The following is a 19426-nucleotide window of genomic DNA, read 5'->3' as shown; positions in this document are numbered from 1 at the left end:
TTGAGGGTCGACTTCTAATAGAAAATGCACAAGCAATATTGGCCTATATTGTGAATTTTTAAATGAAATCTTTTACCTATCAAATTCACTTTATCAAATGTTTTAGTAGGAATTATTTTATCTTACAGATGGATATAAAGCTAAAAGAACAAGTTGTCATTTTAGATGAAGCTCATAACATTGAAGAGTGTGCTCGGGAATCAGCAAGCTACAGTGTAACAGAAGTTCAGCTAAGGTTTGCTCGGGATGAGCTAGATAGTTTGATCAACAGTAATATAAGGAAGAAAAGCCATGAGCCCCTACGAGATGTGTGCTATAACCTCATCAAGTAAGAATTTTTGCCTGTCAGTGTATTCATATTGCCTTTTTGTATTAAAGACATGTTTTATTATGTCGGTATTTTAAAACTAGTAAACTCAAGGATGCTGAAGAGACGACTCGGTGGCTCAGAGGCCGTCATGCTTGTGCAAGCCAACACTTCAGCTACTAGACCATCCCTCCCCCCAGCTTATTCCTTGTATTCTTTGTGTTTGATTTTGGATTTGTTTCTGGCTACTGTAGGCGTCCCTTACTTGTTACCAAAGTTTTCACAACTTCAATATTCAGTTTCTTGACCTCCATATGTGGTTGCAACCCAGTTTGAGAGCTGTGGGGTTGAGAATTATCTACAATACTGCTGAAGCCTAAATCTGGGTCTCTAGTCCTGGCCTCTCCCTGGAGTATGAGTCTCATAAACAGTTATTTTTTTTTTATATCTGTTAAGATATTTAATGTATTTCAACTGTAAATCCAGAGTAAAATTCTCCCTTTTCCTCTATCTACTGTCTCACTTTCTACATTTAGTTTTTCTCATCTAAAGAAACAACCTGTCAGCTCCTCAAGTCAAACACTAAGTATTGTCTTTGATCACTGTTTTACCTCATCTTCCAGTTAGTCATTGAGTCCTACGAGTCCTACAGGTGCCACTTGTACAGTGTGCCCCAAGTCACCCTATGTCTGTGGTACCAGTGTTAACGACAGCTTCCTCTGCTTTTGTTCTGTCCTTTCCCTCATACTCCATTATGCCTGTAAAGTCTGAATCATCCTTTAAACACTTAAAATACTCACTTTCTTATTTAAAATTTTATTTCAAACTTTGGATAAATCCCAAATTTCTTCTCCTTGCGCTAGCCTGTCTGTTTCCTGTTTAACCCTGTAACATATTGTCCATTGTGATTCTCACACTGGCCTCTTTCAGGCCCTCAAAGGAGCAAAGCTTGCTAACTTTGCACCAGCTATTCCTTCTGTTTTCAAACATTTTCTTTTAATCCCCTCCGGGACTGGCTACTTTTCTGCATTCAGTTGTTAGAAAATCAGTTCTAGGAAAATCTCACAGACATTGAGATTACAGTAGCCACCAAGCTGTGATTAGCTTTATTTTCTTGTGTGTCAGTACTCTTCACTGTGTGCTGGGGAGGACCCTACGGCCTCATGGGCTAAGCAAGCACTCTAATCCTGGGCTCTGTCTTTTGCCCTAATATTTACTTTCTTACATTTTTGTTTCTCTGTTTATTTCTGACTCCTAAAAAGTCTTGGGTTTCGAGAAGAGTAAGGACTTACTTTGTGTACTGTCCTCACTTTTACTCAGATGTTTGCTATAAAATGACATTCGAGCCTGTATTAAGTGAGTATGCATATCAATAAATATGTATTTTCAGGTAATTCTTTTGTTGTAAATATGCACCATAAGTATTTGTTTTGCATTCATTTTATGTGATTTGATATAGACACCTTATACCTGTGAGACTTAAGTAAAGTAGTGCGAATCCACAAAAAAAATCTCATACTTGTTTATTTCTTAATAAAAATTTACTTCTACTTATGCCAATACTTATTTTACAGTATGAAATGTGCATTTTTGGAGGTGTGTTAATCTGTGCTTATGTCCTAACAACGTCAATGCATGTATACAGATTCATATATGAATAACAATTCTCCACTTCTGATAAAGCAGTACATCTGAGGATGACATTGGTTGATTGAATTGTTTGTTTTAATTCCAGTTGGTTAGAAACAAATTCTGAGCATCTTGTAGAAAGGAGTTATGAATCGTCTTGTAAAATATGGAGTGGAAATGAGATGCTCTTAAACTTACACAGAATGGGCATCACCGCTGCAACCTTTTCCGGTTTGCAGGTAAGGTCCTTTTTCCCTACCCATGACATTTGTGTAGTCATTTAGGAGTGAGAAAAACCATAGCACATCCAGTAAAAAGTCTAGAATTTTAAAAACTAATAGTTTAAAAATTGTTTTAAATTTTTCTTATCTAAATCTGATAATTTTTAGGTGATGGCACAAACATATTATTTAGTTTGAACAAAATAAGACTTTAAAGGAGTTATTCCTTTATTCACAGCTAAAAGAAACCAATATTTTTAGGTGTGTTTTGTGTCAATTATAGTACTTAAAATTTCAGAAAATAAAAAGTTCAAACTTTATGTACTAAAACAAATTGGAAATTAGTGAAGAAGTGTTTAGACCTTTAGGAACCTCATTGTGAGTATGTATTTTTGTACATTCTTCTGGATAGAGGTTTTATACTTTTATCATAGTCTCAAGAATCTACATGCCCTAAAGCATGTAGGGATAAGGGTATTTTGTTCTTTTTTGGTCCTATTTAGTTATCTAAACTAAGGGGCTTTTTTAAAAAGAGCAGTTTCAAATATAGAGAAAATTTGAACGGAAAGCTCAGAATTCCCATTATTTTTCATACTATCCACACCTCCACACACACACCCCCACTAGTTTTGCCTGTTGAGAATAGAGTCATGGAATATACCTCTTACAGTTCATGAATCAGCATTATGTGTTATTGTCACCCAAAGTCCATGGTTTTCCTGACAACTTAGTCCCCATGTTGTATAGTTCAACTAGGATTTGCCTTACATTAAGGCAAATACAGAATAGATTTGCTGTCCTAAAACATCCTCTATATTGTACTTCTTCATGCCTCTGCTGTACCCTTTGACACTCCTGAAACGACCTAGATAAGCACTCATCTTACTGATTCTGTAGTTTTATCTTTTCTAGAATGCCTTGTGATTGGAATCATGCTGTATGTGTCTTTCCTGTAGCAATATGTAGTTAAGTTTCTTGCATGTAGTGTGTGTGTGTGTGTGTGTGTGCGCGCGCATGTGCACTCACACGACTGTGTCTGCAGTTGGTGTTGGATGATCAATTGGTGCCCTCCTCCTAGGAAGACTATTTCTTCACATTTTCAAGTTCTTTGTGTAGGATTGAGGCCTTCTGCCCTCTCCATCCACATTAGCATGTCTATTATCCTTGTTCAGTTCTTGTTTAGGCATACATGTTGGTGAGACTTTATGGGTATGGCCTACACACAAAAATCACAGTGTATTCCTGTTTCCCTGATTTTACAGTCTTTCCACATACCCATTATCTTCTACAATGATCCCTGAGCCTTAGATGCAGGACTTATATTGTAGATGTATCCTTTGGGATTGGGTGCCATAGCTCTGCATTTTGATTTGCTGTGGTTTTCTTTGTTGGTCTCTGACTGTTGCAAAGAGTTTTCTTGGTGTGCAGTAAGGTCTACATTTAATGGGCTAAACCCAGAAGAGGTATTTCAAGGAGGATTCTTTTTTTGTTATAAGATTTATTTATTTTTATTTTATATGTGAGTATTTGCCTTTATTTACCCATGGAGGCAAGAAGAAGGCTTCGATCCCCCTGAAACTGGAGTTGCAGATAATTGTAAGCTGCCATGTGAGTTCTGGGAACTGAACCTGGGTCCTCTGTAAGAGCAGCCAGTGCTCTTCTAATCACTGAGCCAACGTTCCAGCCTTGGTTCTTTTCTGTTTTGTTTTTTTTTAGACTTAATAGTATTATATATGTTTTGGTTTTCATTTTTGGAGGTAAGGTCTTATTTATTTATGTCTTATACTCTGGCCTTGAACTTGCTAGATACCCCAGTTAACCTAAACTCTTCAGCTTCTTGCCTTTACCTTCCAGGAGAGCAAGCGTATGTTACCACATGTGGTTTGTATGTATTTCATTTTATGTTTTCTTCATTTCATTCATCACTAGCCATATTCTTACTTTTCCTCATGGAAAGATTTGTAGGTCAAGGGATTCTTGGGTCACCGATAGCAGCCTATGCTTACTCTTCAATGCATCTGCTCTTAGAGTTTTATTTTCTTTTTTGTTGTTTCTTTAAATTATTTAAATTTTACTTATCAGGCCTAGTGTGTGGCTCATTAGAGTCCCTGCCTAGTAGTCTTTTTGTTGTTGTTTAGTTTTGCTTTTTGAGACAGAGTTTTTCTGTGTAGTCTTGGGTGTAAACCAGGCTGGCCTCAAATTCACAGAGATCCACCTGCCTCTGTCTCCTGGGTGCTGGGATTCATGGCTCTTGATACCATGCCCTGCCCTTACTACTGTTCATGAAGACCTGGATTCATCTACCAAAACAATAGCAAGAAAAATGAATATTAATAAAATATGTTTATGATAGCCTCATTACCAGAGTTATTTCCTATATATAATTCAGGCATTTAGGGGAAAAAAACTTTATTCAAATCAATTGGTACTTTTAAATTTTAGTTTCATTGCTTCTGAAAGGTACTAAGTAGCACACTAGTTGCCTGAAGAAGTTATACTCCTAACTTTATTAAAGTGTCTGGCTCAGAGGAATATTTGCTAACATGGAAATCCAAACTCCATTATTGTGCTTAGGTAGGTCAGCTATAGAATGCCTACTGTGCATAAAGCCCAGAAGTTCCATCCTAACTACTGTGTTAGGTAAAGAGGCAAGAATAGAAATGCAAAGTGATTTGAAGTTTTGTGTTCATGACTACCTGCTTCATTTTGTCTTGTATTAATACTTTGCAAAGGGTTTTCCTTCTGTCACTCCTCTACCCCCTTTATGAATAATACGGTAATTTCTTACAGAGACATCTCATAGCTGTTCTTCAAAAAGAAGAAAAAGCCACATCCATCCATGGTAAAGAGGAGACAATACAAATACCTATTATTAGTGCGTCAACTCAAATCATGCTTAAAGGTCTTTTTATGGTGCTTGACTATCTCTTTAGAGAAAATAGCAGGTAAGCCTGTTTTGTTGGCTTCTTGTTGTTGTTGTGTTTTGTTTTTAGCCTTTGGTCAGTAAGATGGCTCAGCAGGTAAAGGTGCTTTTTATATAAGCCAGCAACCAGAGTTCCATCCGCAGAGCCACATAAGATGGACAGAGAGAACCAGTTCTACAGGCTGTCTTCTGACCACCATATGTATGCTGTAGTACATGTGCACACAATAATAAATGAAATTTTAAAAAATCAGCCAAATGAATGTTGTTTTTAACTTAGTAGGGAAATCTTAAAGATTACAGTATATAGATGTATAGATTGTTATTGACAAAGACTTGGGTCAATTGAAATGTGTCCTTTTCTCATTGACGAAAATAAATATTGAAATCAGTCGGTAAGTGCACTTAATTAACTCTTCTTTAACTTGTAGTCCTCCAGTGCTATGTTTAAGCAGTTTCATTCCAAGTATAGTTAGGATCTGTATCTATCAGTATTCAAAAGTTCTTTTCTTGTGTGTTTTGCTTAGTTTTATTTAAGACAGGATTTATATATCCCAGGCTGTTCTCAAACTCATAATGCCACAGAGGATGATCTTGAACTCCTGATTATTCTCCCTTCACCTCCGCAGTGCTGGGATTACAGGCCTGTGTCACTGTGTCAGCCTATCTCTTCAAAGTTGTAGTTCTACCAGCTTTCAGGATTTTTGAGTGTTTTAAAAATTATATTGTCATGTGAAGTATATACAAACCTTTTTAACCAGTGTCATAGGCATCCCTGCATGTGCAGTAATCACTACCAAACAAGGATTTTACGTGTATAATAAGCAGTTGCTCCGCATGTTACTGTTGTCTCTTTGTGTCTGACTTACTTCGTTTTGGTATAATTTATCAGAGCTCTTCTGTGTAGAGCATATATCAAACTTCATTCCTTTTTATGGGTGAATAATATTCTACTGCAAAAATATGCCACATTTTCTTTGTTAATCTTGTTTTGGTAGGTATTTAGGGTTTCTGCCTACTATTTATAATACCTTTGTGAATACTTGTGTGCAGATTGCTGTTTGAGTCTGCTTTCATTTCCTCTGGATGGATGCATCTTACCTGGTAGTGGAGCTGAAGGTCTGGTGACAGCTCCATTTAACTTTGTGAGCAATCCCTTAGTGTTTTGCACAGCAGTTATATTGTTTGACCTTACCTTTAGCAGTGTCTAAGGTTCTGACTTCCCCATATCCTTGCTCATGCATTCTTTTGTTCTGGGCATTTTAAAAAATAATAGCCCGCCGGGCGGTGGTGGCACACGACTTTAATCCCAGCACTTGGGAGGCAGAGACAGGTGGATTTCTGAGTTCAAGGCCAGCCTGGTCTACAGAGTGAGTTCCAGGACAGCCAGGGCTACACAGAGAAACCCTGTCTCGAAAAACAAACAAAATAAACAAACAAACAAAAAAATAGCCATCCTATGGTTATCAAGTAATTCCTCTGCATGGTTTTGATGTGTATTTCTTGATGACTATCAATCTTGTAACCTTTTTGTGTACCTGTTAGCCAATTGTAAGTCTTCTTTGTGAAAATAATCTACTTAAAGTCAATTGTCCATTTTTGACTTGCTTCTTTTAATTGTTGGTTTGTATAGTTATTTATGCAATTGGGATACTAATCCTCTGTGAGATATAATACTGTTTATGGTTCACTTTCACTGTGTTGTGAGTTGTCTTTTTATATCTTGATTGTCTTTTTTTTTTTAATGTAAGGAAATTATTTTGTTCTGACTTTTCAGTTTTGTTTTTGGAGGATTTTTGGTCTCAATGTGTAGCCAAGGCTTGCCTAACTTTGCATTGTCCTGCCTTAGCACCCTGAGCCCAGGGATTGTATATGTGAACTACCCAGTTGAGCAGAAATTTTTTAGTTACAAAATCTTGTTTGCTTAACTCTTTTTAAATGTACCTTAGAGTTTTATAGTTTTGGGATTTAAGCATATTTATAAAATTCTCTTCACAGTTATTGAGTTCCTGACTTGAACTTGAGGATCTGATTTCTCTAAAGATGAAATTAGGGGTGAAATGCCATGAGAGCAGAGTTGAGAATAATACATATTACCAGGAGTAAGCCTGGACATTTTTATAGATTCTTAAGGACACAGGTTGGGGATGGGATCATATATACTCTGGTTCAGTAACCTCATGAAAAGAAACACAAGAGGAAGATCCAGTGAGGCGGCTTGGCAGGTAAAGGTGCTAAAGGGAAAGGGAAAGACTGATGACCCAAGTTTGAACCCTGAAACACACATAGTAGAACTGACTGGTTCTTGCAAGGTATCCTCTGACATGAGGTCATATGCAGATCCTGGAAAAGCATGCCCACACACATACACAAATCAAAACAAAAAAAAATTAAGTTTTATAATTATTTGCTAACACTTTTAAACATTTGACAAAAATTATCTTATTTCTTCACACAATAAAAAAGCATAGCTTGTCTCTGACTTTCTTTAACCATTATTCCCATTTTCTACTTAGCAGCTATAACAATTAAGTAGTAGATGTTTCAGAGACCTGGAGCTGCAAGTTAGAAGGCATGAAGTTGAGTTCTGGTTCTGCCATGATTTATTTTACATCATGTTTAAAATCAAATTGGAAAATGGCTAGTGAGGTTACCCAACTTGATTTTTAATATTTCTTGTAATAATTTGTTTAGTTCTGTGATTTCATAGCTTAATTTACATCAGAATTCTGAGTTAACTAGTCATGGGGACAGCATTTTCTTTTTGTGGGAAGGCATGACACTGTTGAGTTTTAACTAGATCATTATGTTTTATGCTTTGTAGTTCAATGAGCATTGTGTTTCCATTTAGATTTGCAGATGATTATAAAGTTGCTATTCAACAGACTTACTCCTGGACTAATCAGATTGCTAGTTTTGATAAAAGTGGGGTCTTGGCTGTACCAAAAAATAAGAAACATTCACGACAGAAAATTGGAGTTAATGCACTAAACTTTTGGTGCTTAAATCCAGCTGTGGTAAGCTCTCTCTGTCCTAAGTGCAACTTGTCTTGACCAGAACCAGCAATTAAATGGCTATGTTTAGCTTTTTAAGAAGATGATCTCATCTGTCTGGTGTTTTGTTGTAGGCCTTTTCAGATATTAATGACAAAGTACGGACCATTGTTCTAACATCAGGAACACTGTCACCCCTGAAATCCTTTTCATCTGAGCTTGGTGTCACATTTAACATCCAACTGGAGGCTAATCATGTCATCAGTAACTCACAGGTAAGCTGTTTTGCTATACCTTATTGATATTCTCAGTCTTTTTGCCTGAGTGTAATTCCATATAAATAAATTAAAGGATACCATAAATTCTTATAAGCAAACTCTGATAGGAGATTCGAATGTTAGTTTTAGAGTAAAAGAAAATCTTGAAAGCTATTTAACAGACTAACAGAGTCTGTGAAATGAAGTGCTGACACTGCCCTGGAAGCTTTATTGCCTTGGATTCAATGACTGCTTCAAATGCCTCCTTTGAGTACATTTTGGTTTTTCTACAGGTTCTGAAGACAAGAAAATACATGCTTTTCTACTATAATTCCTACTTGTAATTATCTGTTTCTTTTCTGTTAGACTGTGGTATATCCTTATTTTATTTATTCATCTTTTAAAAAATTTATGTTGTGGGTGTACCTTCATGAGTTTATGTGTGCTGTGTTCATGCAGATGCCTGCATGGGCCAGAAGAGGGATCCCTGGAACTAGAGGTGCAAGCAGTTGTGAGCCAGATCATGTGGGTGCTGAGAACCAAGCTCAGGTCCTTTGTAAGAGCAGAACATAGTCTTAATCAGTGATCCATTCCTCAATCATCGTTTTGTTTTGTTTTGTTTTGTTTAGACAACATCTTTTATGGTTCACATTAACATCAAACTTGCTCTGTGGTAAAAGGTAACTAACTTCCTGCCACCACCTCTCAGATACTGAACTTGTAGGTTTGAGCCAGTACTTCTGGCTCTGTTCGTTTTTATGAGTAATTTAAAGTGATTAGCTACTTACTTAGCATCATACTTATGTACCTAACATGGTTCTAGTTCTTTGTAAATAAATGCACACACACACACATACACACACAGAGACACACATACACACAGACACAGACAGACACATACATACAGGTTTACTTGTGGGGACATTTTAGTTGCTTGAAAAGATGCTGACATTTGATTGTTGGGACTCATAATTCTACATGTCTGTGGAACTAAGAATTTGCTTTCCAGTGTGCCAGAATGTGCCTGTTGACAAGCATTGCTATTAGCATAGTGAAGTGAGAGCACAGGTTCCACATTTCATGCTGCATTGCTTAGAAGCATAAGTAAATGCAGGCTAGCAAATACATACAATATGATTTTTTTTTTTGTACTTGGCTTAACATTTTGAAGGTTTGTTATACTGTAGATGATGTCTTCAGTATTCATCTGCTGCAACATGTATCAAATTTTCTTTTTATTCAGCATAATATATCATTGTATGACTAGGCCAAAATTTGTTTAGCCATCTGTCTATTGATTTTTCTTAACTTTTTATTTAGAAAAATTATAAATTTTAAGGCTGGAGAGATACACCTCAGCAGTTAAGAGTACTTACTGCTTTTTCAGAGGACCCAGATTTAGTTCCCAGCATCCACATTGAGTGGTAGTTCACAGGTGCCTGTAACTCCAGCTACAGAGGGATCTGATACTCTGTCCTTCATGGAACCGATGGAACCTACACATAAACATATAAGACATTAGAAAAAGTAAAAATAAGTGTTTATAAAAGTTATAAATTTAAGGAAAGTTGAAATAATAGTATTGATTACCATCTTTTGTTTTTATCTATTGGTTGTTAGCATTTAATAATGTTTGCTTCTCTTTCCCTTCTTCCTTTATATGTGTGTATAGATGTCAGTGGAGAGAGAAAATATATTGTCTACAGAGAGTAGGAGGTGGGATGCAGCCTCTGTTAAGGGTTGGGAGGGAAGAGTATTTCCTCATGCAAAATAAACCCATAAGTATATGAAGGTTCAGTGTCCATCCCAAGCTATAAGAGTTCACTTTTTTTCTGACCAGTGCCCTCACTTTAACTGCCAATACCCTTCCAGGATGGCCATAAATCTGTTTTGTTATGTCTGCCAATCCTGTAACGGGGACAGGGATTTGATTTTGACAACTTGATCTCTCTGGCTGAGGGAGAGAAGACTCTCCTCCAGACACACTTAGAAACTCTTCAATTGTTTACTCTCATCTGGAACCAGTTAAGTTTATCACCAAACTTGTTCTTCTCCATTTTCACTTTATCCCACGATGCAAGAAGCAACAAGCCAGCATCATTGCTTTCTTGTTTTTCTACAAATTGCCAAAAATTGTATGTGTAGAGTTATTAAATTCACAGGAAGTGAGTCGGGAATCTCAAACATGCTTGTCTCAGTAAGTTCTTTAAATCATACATACTTTTAGGTTTTCTATGCAACCAGCAGAGTCTTTAGTAACTGTAAGTTTCATTGAGTTAGTTAGCCACCTTCAGACACAACAAGCCCACTAGAGAAATTCATCCTTAAAATTCTGTTTCTCTGTAACCACTCCTGGTGTTACGATCTGTATTAATTGTAGTTTTCTAAAGGGAGAAAATTGCTAAGAATGAATATATATTTTAAAAGGGGATTTATAAATTGTCTTACCGATATGATCTAGATAGTCTGACAATAGCCATGTCACACTGAGAAACTGAGAATGTGTAGATACTCAGTCCACAAGGCTGGATGTCTCCATAGTCCTAATCTGGAGCTGAAGGTCTAGGGAGTTCCTGAAGACCTGCTGGTTTTTAGGTCTATATTAGAAGCCCAGAGAGCCTGGTTTTAATATCAGTGAAGGAGTGCCACAGCAACAGGATAGAGAAAATCACCAACAAAATTGAAGGCAAACAGGCAAAAACCATGTCTTTTTTATTTGGGCTGCCACCAGAAGTTCTCATTCACATTTAGGGTGGGACTTCCTGCTTCAAATAATCTGACCAAACAAGTCCTTCACAGGATTGCCCAGCAGCTTGTATATTAGTTAATTCTAGACCTAGTCAAGTAGATAACCAAGATTAACCATCACATATGCTGTTTTTTTAAAGTGCATGTTTTCGTGTATTTTGCCTGGATGTATAAGTATGCCCCATGCCTACAGAGGCCAAAAGAGAGCACGGGATCCCTTGGAACTGGAGTTTCTGGTGGTTATATCTTTGTAGTTACTGTGAGGATTACAATATTATTCAAAAGTTAGAGTAATTTGATTTTGGATCAGTACCAACCTAATTGTATTCAATTTATTTTTGTTTTAATTTTTGTATTAAAGAAAATTTCTAGTTTCAAAGTAAATTTCTTTTTGGTTTTTCGAGACAGGGTTTCTCTGTGTAGTCCTGGCTGTCCTGGAACTCACTCTGTAGACCAGGCTAGCCTCGAACTCAGAAATCCACCTGCCTCTGCCTCCCAAGTGCTGGGATTAAAGGCGTGCGCCACCACCGCCTGGCTTCAAAGTAAATTTCTGCTAAATTTGTTTGATCATCTTTTTCTATAAATCACTCCCAGTTGAATATTAATTTTCCTGCTTTATTTAGACATAACTCTGATACTAAAATATTCATTTCTAGGTTTGGGTTGGTACTGTTGGCTCAGGCCCTAAGGGTCGGAATCTCTGTGCTACCTTCCAGCATACTGAAACATTTGAGTTCCAGGATGAAGTGGGAATGCTTCTGTTATCTGTGTGCCAGACTGTGAGCCAAGGAATTTTGTGCTTTTTGCCATCTTACAAGGTAAGGAATTGTTTATTTTTTTTTTCTCTAAAAAAGATATCAGATTACCAGGATAAACTTCCTAGAGTGAGAAACAACAAGGTAATTGTAATCCCTCCAGTATCTTGTTATTTATGATGATTGTTGCCTGATTATCTTATTACTGCTTCACTTAAAATTCTAACATAACGCTGGGCGGTGGTGGCGCACGACTTTAATCCCAGCACTTGGGAGGCAGAGGCAAGTGGATTTCTGAGTTCAAGGCCAGCCTGGTCTACAGAGTGAGTTCCAGGACAGCCAGGACTATACAAAGAAACCCTGTCTCGAAAAAACCAAAAAAAAAAAAAAATTCTAACATAACTTAGGAAAGATAAGACATTTTTTGTTTTGCTATAAAAAAATGTTTGTTATATAAGAAGACTTCATATGTGATTTTTCTTCTTACAGGCATTTGTTATTTTTATAGTCGAAGGAGAGAGGAGTATGCTTTTTGACTTTAGTCTACGTGTCCTTTGTTGCCCATTATTTTGCTTCATGCATCTGCCCAGAAGTAGTTGTAATGCTTCCTCCTCTTCCTCCTCCTCCTCTTCTTCCTCCTCTTCTTCCTCCTCTTCTTCCTCTTCTTCTTCCTCCTCCTCCTCCTCTTCCTCCTCCTCCTCCTTCTCTTCCTCCTCACGTCTTCAGTATGCTGGGGTTGGGTCAGTTCTAGAGCTTTGTGCATGCCAGGCAGATACTGCTCCGTTGAGCTACATCCCAGGCTTTCAGCTTTTTAAGTCTCTTGATCCAACATTGATCCTTTGTCCTCACTGTACACTTGGACCATGGTGGTTTAAGATTAACTCTTTCAATGTCTATACTTTGGTTGAAAAGTTTACTCTGTTTATACATAAAGCATTTGCTATTAGGAAAGGAGCTCTGTGGTTTGGTTTGGTTTGGTTTGGTTTGGTTTGGTTTGGTTTTTCCTGAGAAATGATGTTTGTTATCTCTGGCTATCCTGAACTCTGTAAACCAGGCTGGCCTCATACTCACAGAGGTTCGCCTACCTCTGCCTCTCTGACTCTGTGAGTAAAGGCGTGTGCCACCACACCTGCCACCGTGCTCAGTTGCTTCTGCCTTCTCTGTATCCTTGGTTTTCTCTTTCCCCTCACTATTTGCTCCATCATTTTCAGTTTTTTCTTTTGTACTGACATGCAGTGATTTCTTTCTTGCTTTGTTTTATATATATTTTTAGTAACTTTTTAGATTTATTTTATGTGTATGAATGCTTTGTCTGCATGTGTATCTGTGTATTCCATGTGTGTCTGGTGCCAGAGAAGGGCGGAAGAGGGCACCAGTTATTTGACTGCTCTTCTATGGTTGACAGCATGGATGTAGCCCATAACTTATAGAACCCTTTTCTAACAGTGGAACTGACTACACAGAGTGATATATTCTTTTCCTGTTTAGTACAACAAAATGCCATATATGGGATGACTTTGAAAAGAGCAGAGATGCCTTTTCTTTTAGATTGAGAGGCTTGAAACCCAATATCGGGTATTGGCCAGTATATTTTCTTCAGAAATGTCTGTCCTAGACTTGTGGTGGCCACACTTTTGCTGGGTTCTTACACAGAACTTATTTTGTGCTTTAATATTCCTGGGAGTGTTCAAATTTCAGCCTTTTAATATCAGTTAAATTGAGTAGGTTGCACCCTGAAGAACTCATTGTAAGTGGCTTAGTATTTAAAGAGACAGTCACATTCTGAGGTAGTGGGGATTCAGGATTCACTATAGAAACTTATAGAAACAATACAGCACATAACTGAGGAAAAATCCTGGGGGTGGAGGTTGTAAATGTCTTGTATTGCAATTATAGTAGGACTTTCTTAGGTGCCTTTTGTCAAAACTCATTAAGCTTAATGTGAGTGTATTTCCCCTCTCTAGTACCCCCTATCCTATACTCTCTCTTCCTTTATGCTTTTATACCATTTTGATTACATGCATGTATTAAGGTCAGTTCTAGGTTGAGGGTCTAGCAATACAATAGATGCAAATAGTCAAGGAACAAGCAAGACAATAAACACAAATAGTCAAAGAAAAAGCAAGGCATTAAACCCAATTACGTGAACATTCCCGTGATCACTGTTTATAAGGATGTTATCAGGATGACCAAAGTATCTGAACCTACTTTCCTTTCCAATGGCCAATGTTTCTAATTAGGGATTATAATATCTATTGATGACAGCTTTTCAGAATGTTATTAACATACTGATACTAAACACCATTTCATAACTGTGACACAATTGGAACATCTAATAAGGCATTACTTTGGTCTTTTATTTTGTGATGCAGAGTTATAAATCATGTTTAATAGCATTGTGAACAGTGGAGATGTGCGGATGATACTGAGTATTAGCTTTCCATGGAAAGAAGTGGCTGGATCGTCCCATCTGCTCCACCAGCCCAGCTGTGTCGTACACTGCAGACAGGCTAGTAACATGACTACTGGTGATTTCTGTCTTAGCCACATTTAAAAGCACCCTATATGTCTAAGCAAATTTTACTTACTCTTTTTTAAAAGGTTATTTGACTAACATTAACATTGATACTTTTATCATAAATATACTTTTTAATGTACTTTCCCCTTATTTCCTAACCACACATTTTAAGATGTAAGACATATGTAAGATTATACTAAAAAATATTAAAGTTTTTCAGAGATATAGAACAGGAAGAGAAAGAGCCAAGAGAAATGATGGCCCTATACTATAGTTAAAAAGTAAGGCCTTTTGCATTACAAGGCTTCACAATTTAAATACTAATTTCTGGGAGAATCTCTGAAGCATGCAGAGATGCCTGGGCTTCTTATGGCCTAGGCAAGTTGACATACATCATAAATACAATTCTCAAATAAATAAAACTCAAAGTTAAGCTTAGAAATACTGATTAAAATTCAATTGTACTTGTAAATTTTACTTTTAAATACATTTTTCATGTCATGTAGTTGTACAGTTGGCCCACACTATGTGGTTTTTTGTTTTTGTTTTTTGTTTTTTTTTTTGTTTTTTTTTTTTGGTTTTTTTTTTCTGTGTAGAAAGCTAAATGACCAGCACTTGGGAGGCAGAGGCAGGCGGATTTCTGAGTTTGAGGCCAGCCTGGTCTACAGAGTGAGTTCCAGGATAGCCAGGGCTACACAGAGAAACCCTGTCTTGAAAAACAAACAAACAAAAAAAAAAACAAAAAAAAAATTAAAAAAAAAAACAAAAAAAGGAAGCTAAATAACATGCTAAAAATTAATCTTTAGGCTTGTAAAATAAGAATTCAAGAAGCTTTGAGATTTTGGTGTCAAATTCATAGCAATGGCTTGTGTTTTAAGCAGAGATATTCCTTCTGGAATCATTACTCTGTCAGGAAAAAAATATGCTTCATTAACTCCTAAACTTAAGTTAATTCCCTTAACTACTTAACTACGCGTTTTGTTCACTATTAGTTTTTTTTTTAATCAAAACCTTTAATTTTTTAAGATATAGAAAGCCTACTAATTACTTTCCCTTTTAATTTGTTTTTTTTTTTAATATCATCAATCTCTTGTTACACTTTGAATGGAAGTGTCTGTCACAGGCTCATGTGCTGAGCCCATTTTCCAGTCACTGGGAGTATTTTCAGAGGTCTTTGGGAGGTGGGACTTAGCTGGAGGAAGGAGAACATGCTGGGGCATGTGCACATGAAGCCCAACAGCCTGTTGAACCATGAGCTGAAAGAAATCATCCTCCTTTTACACCTCTCAGGTACTTGAGACATGGCTTCATAAAAATAACTAATATAGAAAGTGCTGTCAGAGATTCAGGTCGTTGCTTTGACTGAATCTGATCGTGTGGTTCTTTATCTTCTGAAGTTGGTTTGTAGGAGACATTTGGAAGCAGCTCAGTGAGCAATTCCAGAAGGAGCTCAGAAGACCAGAATACCTAGGAGAAATAGGCAGAAATGGCTGCAGGAACTCTGTTGGGAATTGGCCTAGAGCCCCTTTAAATTGTGTTCAAGATTTTTTTTACATCCTGAGATTGTGTCTGATGTACCAATAATGGAGAAATTAATTTAGTGAAAGAAATTTCAAGACAGACTTGCTTTCAAGCCATGGCGTTTTTATTCCTGGGATCTTTTAAACAGGTTTACAATGAGAGTTGGATGCAGAAATTGTAGTAGAAAGATTTAAATAATACTCAGTTTGGTCAGAAAATGAACACATTTAAATTCACAAAAAGAAGGCATGATTCTTGATTCCCACTGTAAACCAGGCTAAAAGTAGGTAGGGTCCAAGAAGTAGAAATTTCAACTATCTGAAAAACCATTTCTTTAGAAGACAGCACACTATTCCAGAAAAGGCTGCCTAAGAAGCATCTCTGCTCAGCCGCAGGACTTCTCAGAGGCCACTGCTCTCATGGTCCATAGGGGCAGCTACTCCTTGATCTGCCAACTGATATTGCCTTTGGTTGCTGATTTGATACTCACTTTGAAGGATTACAAAATGCAAGAGTGCAGGGTCATTGTAAGGATCTATATTGGCTCCTAACACCCAAGACCAAGTTCTCAGTACAAAGATTTATTTGTCCCAGAGGGACAAAATGCAGAAATAAGAGTCAAAGACAGGAGATAGAGGATGAGGAAGAAAGGGAAGGGTTAGGGGTAGAAGTATTTGTTCCAGAGCAGGACAAAGGACTGCCTCTGGATAGAGAGGAGACAGACATGGCCTGTAGGCATATGGCAGTTTATAAAGGTACAGGGGGAGACCCTGTGTTAGGATGAGGTGTTTAATTTTAATTGAGCATGTTAATTAGGTGAGCCAAAGTGGACTTTTGATTGCTGGACTTCAATACTTTAATAGCAGGACCTTGGTAGGTGGCCACAGGAGGAGGAAGTGACAAATAAGGAAATAGACCTTGGTGGCCAGCTTTAGGAATGTGGTTTTAGCAAGGCAAAAAGACTCAGGAAGAAGGGCAAGGCCTACGAGCGCCATGCTTGCCATGCTCAGGCCAGCTCGAGTCCCTTTAGTCACGAAGGCTTCTATACTTGTTTTTCTTGTGTTGCTGGTAATTAACCCAGGCACTTGTGGTAGGCAAGTGTCCAGTAAGGTCCCACTACATCCTTTGAGACAGGTTTTTGCCCAAGTTGGCCTTGAACTTGTGATCCTCTTGCTTTTGTCTCCCAGATGAGCCACTATATCTGGCTTCTTCTACCCACTTATCTTTCAAAATAATTCCTGGAAAGTAAGGCAAATGTGAATAGAGTTGGATCCCTTAAACAATCTCTGGGGAGGTATGTGCAGATAAGAGTGTGAAATCTAAGCTATAGTGGAAACTCCAGGATTTTAGGAGATTCATAGAACAAAAACATTTGCCAAAGATAGCCATGGATGTGACCAGCTCTAGCGGGAGGCCACATCAAGTACAAGACACAGAACTACGAGTTTGAACATTCACCTGCTAGGTTTCACGGTCCTGTTTGAGTCACATTCTTTCTTCCTGTGCCCAGATTCCTTCCATTCGTAGTATGAATTCTAACTCAGCATTATGTATGTTGATAGTATGGAACTTGGCTTTAAAATTTGTATAAGCACTTGTAGCTAAGAGTCTGACCTGACTCTCGGGGAAACTGAATTTGAATTTTTGAACAATGTTGGAACTGTTAAGACTCTGTAGTCCCTTGGGGATGAACTAATTGCATTTTGCATGATGACATAGCCATGAGCCTTTGAGGAATGGGAGAGGAATGTTATGATCCTAAAGTGAAATTCCCCTAAAGGCACATGTCTTAGACAGTTGCTCTCCAGTTGGAGATGTAGTTGTAGGTTTATGAAACATTAGGAGGTGGGGCCTAGTAGGTTGCTCTCTCCCTGTCTCTGTTTCCTTTCAGCTCTCATGCCACACATTCCTGTTGCTGTGATCTTCTGCCCAAGTGCATGAAACCAAGCAGACCTGGATTAAACCTTCTGAAACTATAAACTATAAGCCAAAATAATTCTTCTTTTTAAACTGTCCTTTCGGCCATTTTGATCACAGCTGCACAAAAACTAATAGAATCTTCTTTTAAGATGTTCTTTTACAGTGCAAGTCCCAACCATATAATTCACTTGTTTAAAGTATAGAGTTCTGGGTTAGTGGTTAAAGTGCTTACTGCTCTTTTAAAAGACCTGGGTTCCATTCCCAGCATCTATCTTAGGAGAATATGATTCTCTGTCCTCTTCAGGCACTTGCATGCATGTGGTGCACATAAACTTATGCAGGCACAAACATGTAAATGTAAAAATAAATCTTTGAGGCTGGAGCTATGTTTCAGTGATTAAGAGGACCTATTGCTCTTGCAGTGGACCTGGGTTCAGCTTCCAGTACCCACATGGTAGCTCATTTTATTTTATTTTATTTTATATTTTATTTTATTTTATTTTTATTTTTATTTTATTTTAGTTTTTCGAGACAGGGTTTCTCTGTGTATCCCTGGCTGTCCTGGAACTCACTCTGTAGACCAGGCTGGCCTTGAACTCAGAAATCCACCTGCCTCCACCTCCCAAGTGCTGGGATTAAAGGCATGCACCACCACTGCCCGGCTGGTAGCTCACATTTGTAACTCAAGTTCCAGAGGATCTAATGCCTTCTTCTGACCTCCATGAACACCAGACACTCACATGGTTCATAGATGTACAGGCAGGGAAAACATTCCTACACATAAAAATAAATCTGAAAAATAAATGTAGAACTCAATAATTACTAATACAGTCACAAAATTGTGAGCCATCACCACTATCACAAAATACTTTTTCTTACTACAAAAAGAAATTGCTTATAATAATTAGCAGTTCTAATTCCACCTTCTAGTTTCTGTAAATACTCTCCTATTTTCTGCTTTAACAGAACTGCCTACTTTGGCATTTTCATATAAATGTAATTATATAGCATGTGACCTTATATGTTTGAATTCTTGACTTCATATGTTTGCAGAGTTCTTTGTAGTAGAATGTGACTGTATTTTTAGTGACTGAATGATGCATCATTATTCTTGCAACTTGTTAAGGACTGTGGCTATATAGCACTTGCCTGGTTTCAGTGTATTTGTATTTTGAATATTAAATGTATATTTTGTAAACATCATATAGTTTGATTTTTTAAAAATCTAATTCTCCTAATCTGTGTTGGGTGTTGTATTAGTCAGGGTTCTCTAGAGTCATAGAACTTATCAAGATCATCTGGCACAGGTGTTGATAACACCAGTTGCTCCTTGTTTTCTTCCTTTTTCCTTCTCTTCCTCCATTACTACTTTTTATGCTAACTAGCTGTTCTTTAGTGTGCCATGTAAACTTTTCTTACTGTTTGTTTGTTTGTTTGTTTGTTTGAGACAGGGTCTCTCTGTATAGCCCTGACTGTCCTGGAACTCACTCTGTAGACCAGGCTGGCCTCAAACTCAGATACTACTCCTGAGTGCTGGGATCAAAGGAGTACATCAGCACTGCCAGGCCAGGTAAACTTTTCTTTTCTTTTCCCTTTCTTTCTTTCTTTCTTTCTTTCTTTCTTTCTTTCTTTCT

At 37.5% G+C, this 19426-nt stretch overlaps 1 protein-coding gene across 1 annotated transcript in view; it reads left to right on the top strand.

Annotated features, from left to right (window-relative positions):
* Brip1 (BRCA1 interacting protein C-terminal helicase 1) overlaps nt 1-19426 on the top strand; it is a 128134-nt gene that overhangs the window by 45565 nt on the left and 63143 nt on the right. Inside the window, 6 exon segments of the mRNA XM_028772447.1 lie at nt 129-328; nt 2043-2175; nt 4948-5102; nt 7932-8097; nt 8208-8348; nt 11735-11896. Coding sequence (XP_028628280.1) covers nt 129-328; nt 2043-2175; nt 4948-5102; nt 7932-8097; nt 8208-8348; nt 11735-11896 — 957 coding nt within the window.

This window comes from Grammomys surdaster, unplaced genomic scaffold (assembly GCF_004785775.1).
Source record: "Grammomys surdaster isolate TR1022 unplaced genomic scaffold, NIH_TR_1.0 213, whole genome shotgun sequence".
NCBI lineage: Eukaryota > Metazoa > Chordata > Mammalia > Rodentia > Muridae > Grammomys > Grammomys surdaster.
The sequence above is the reverse complement of the archived record's forward strand: the minus strand, read 5'-3'. Positions and strand labels throughout refer to the sequence as shown.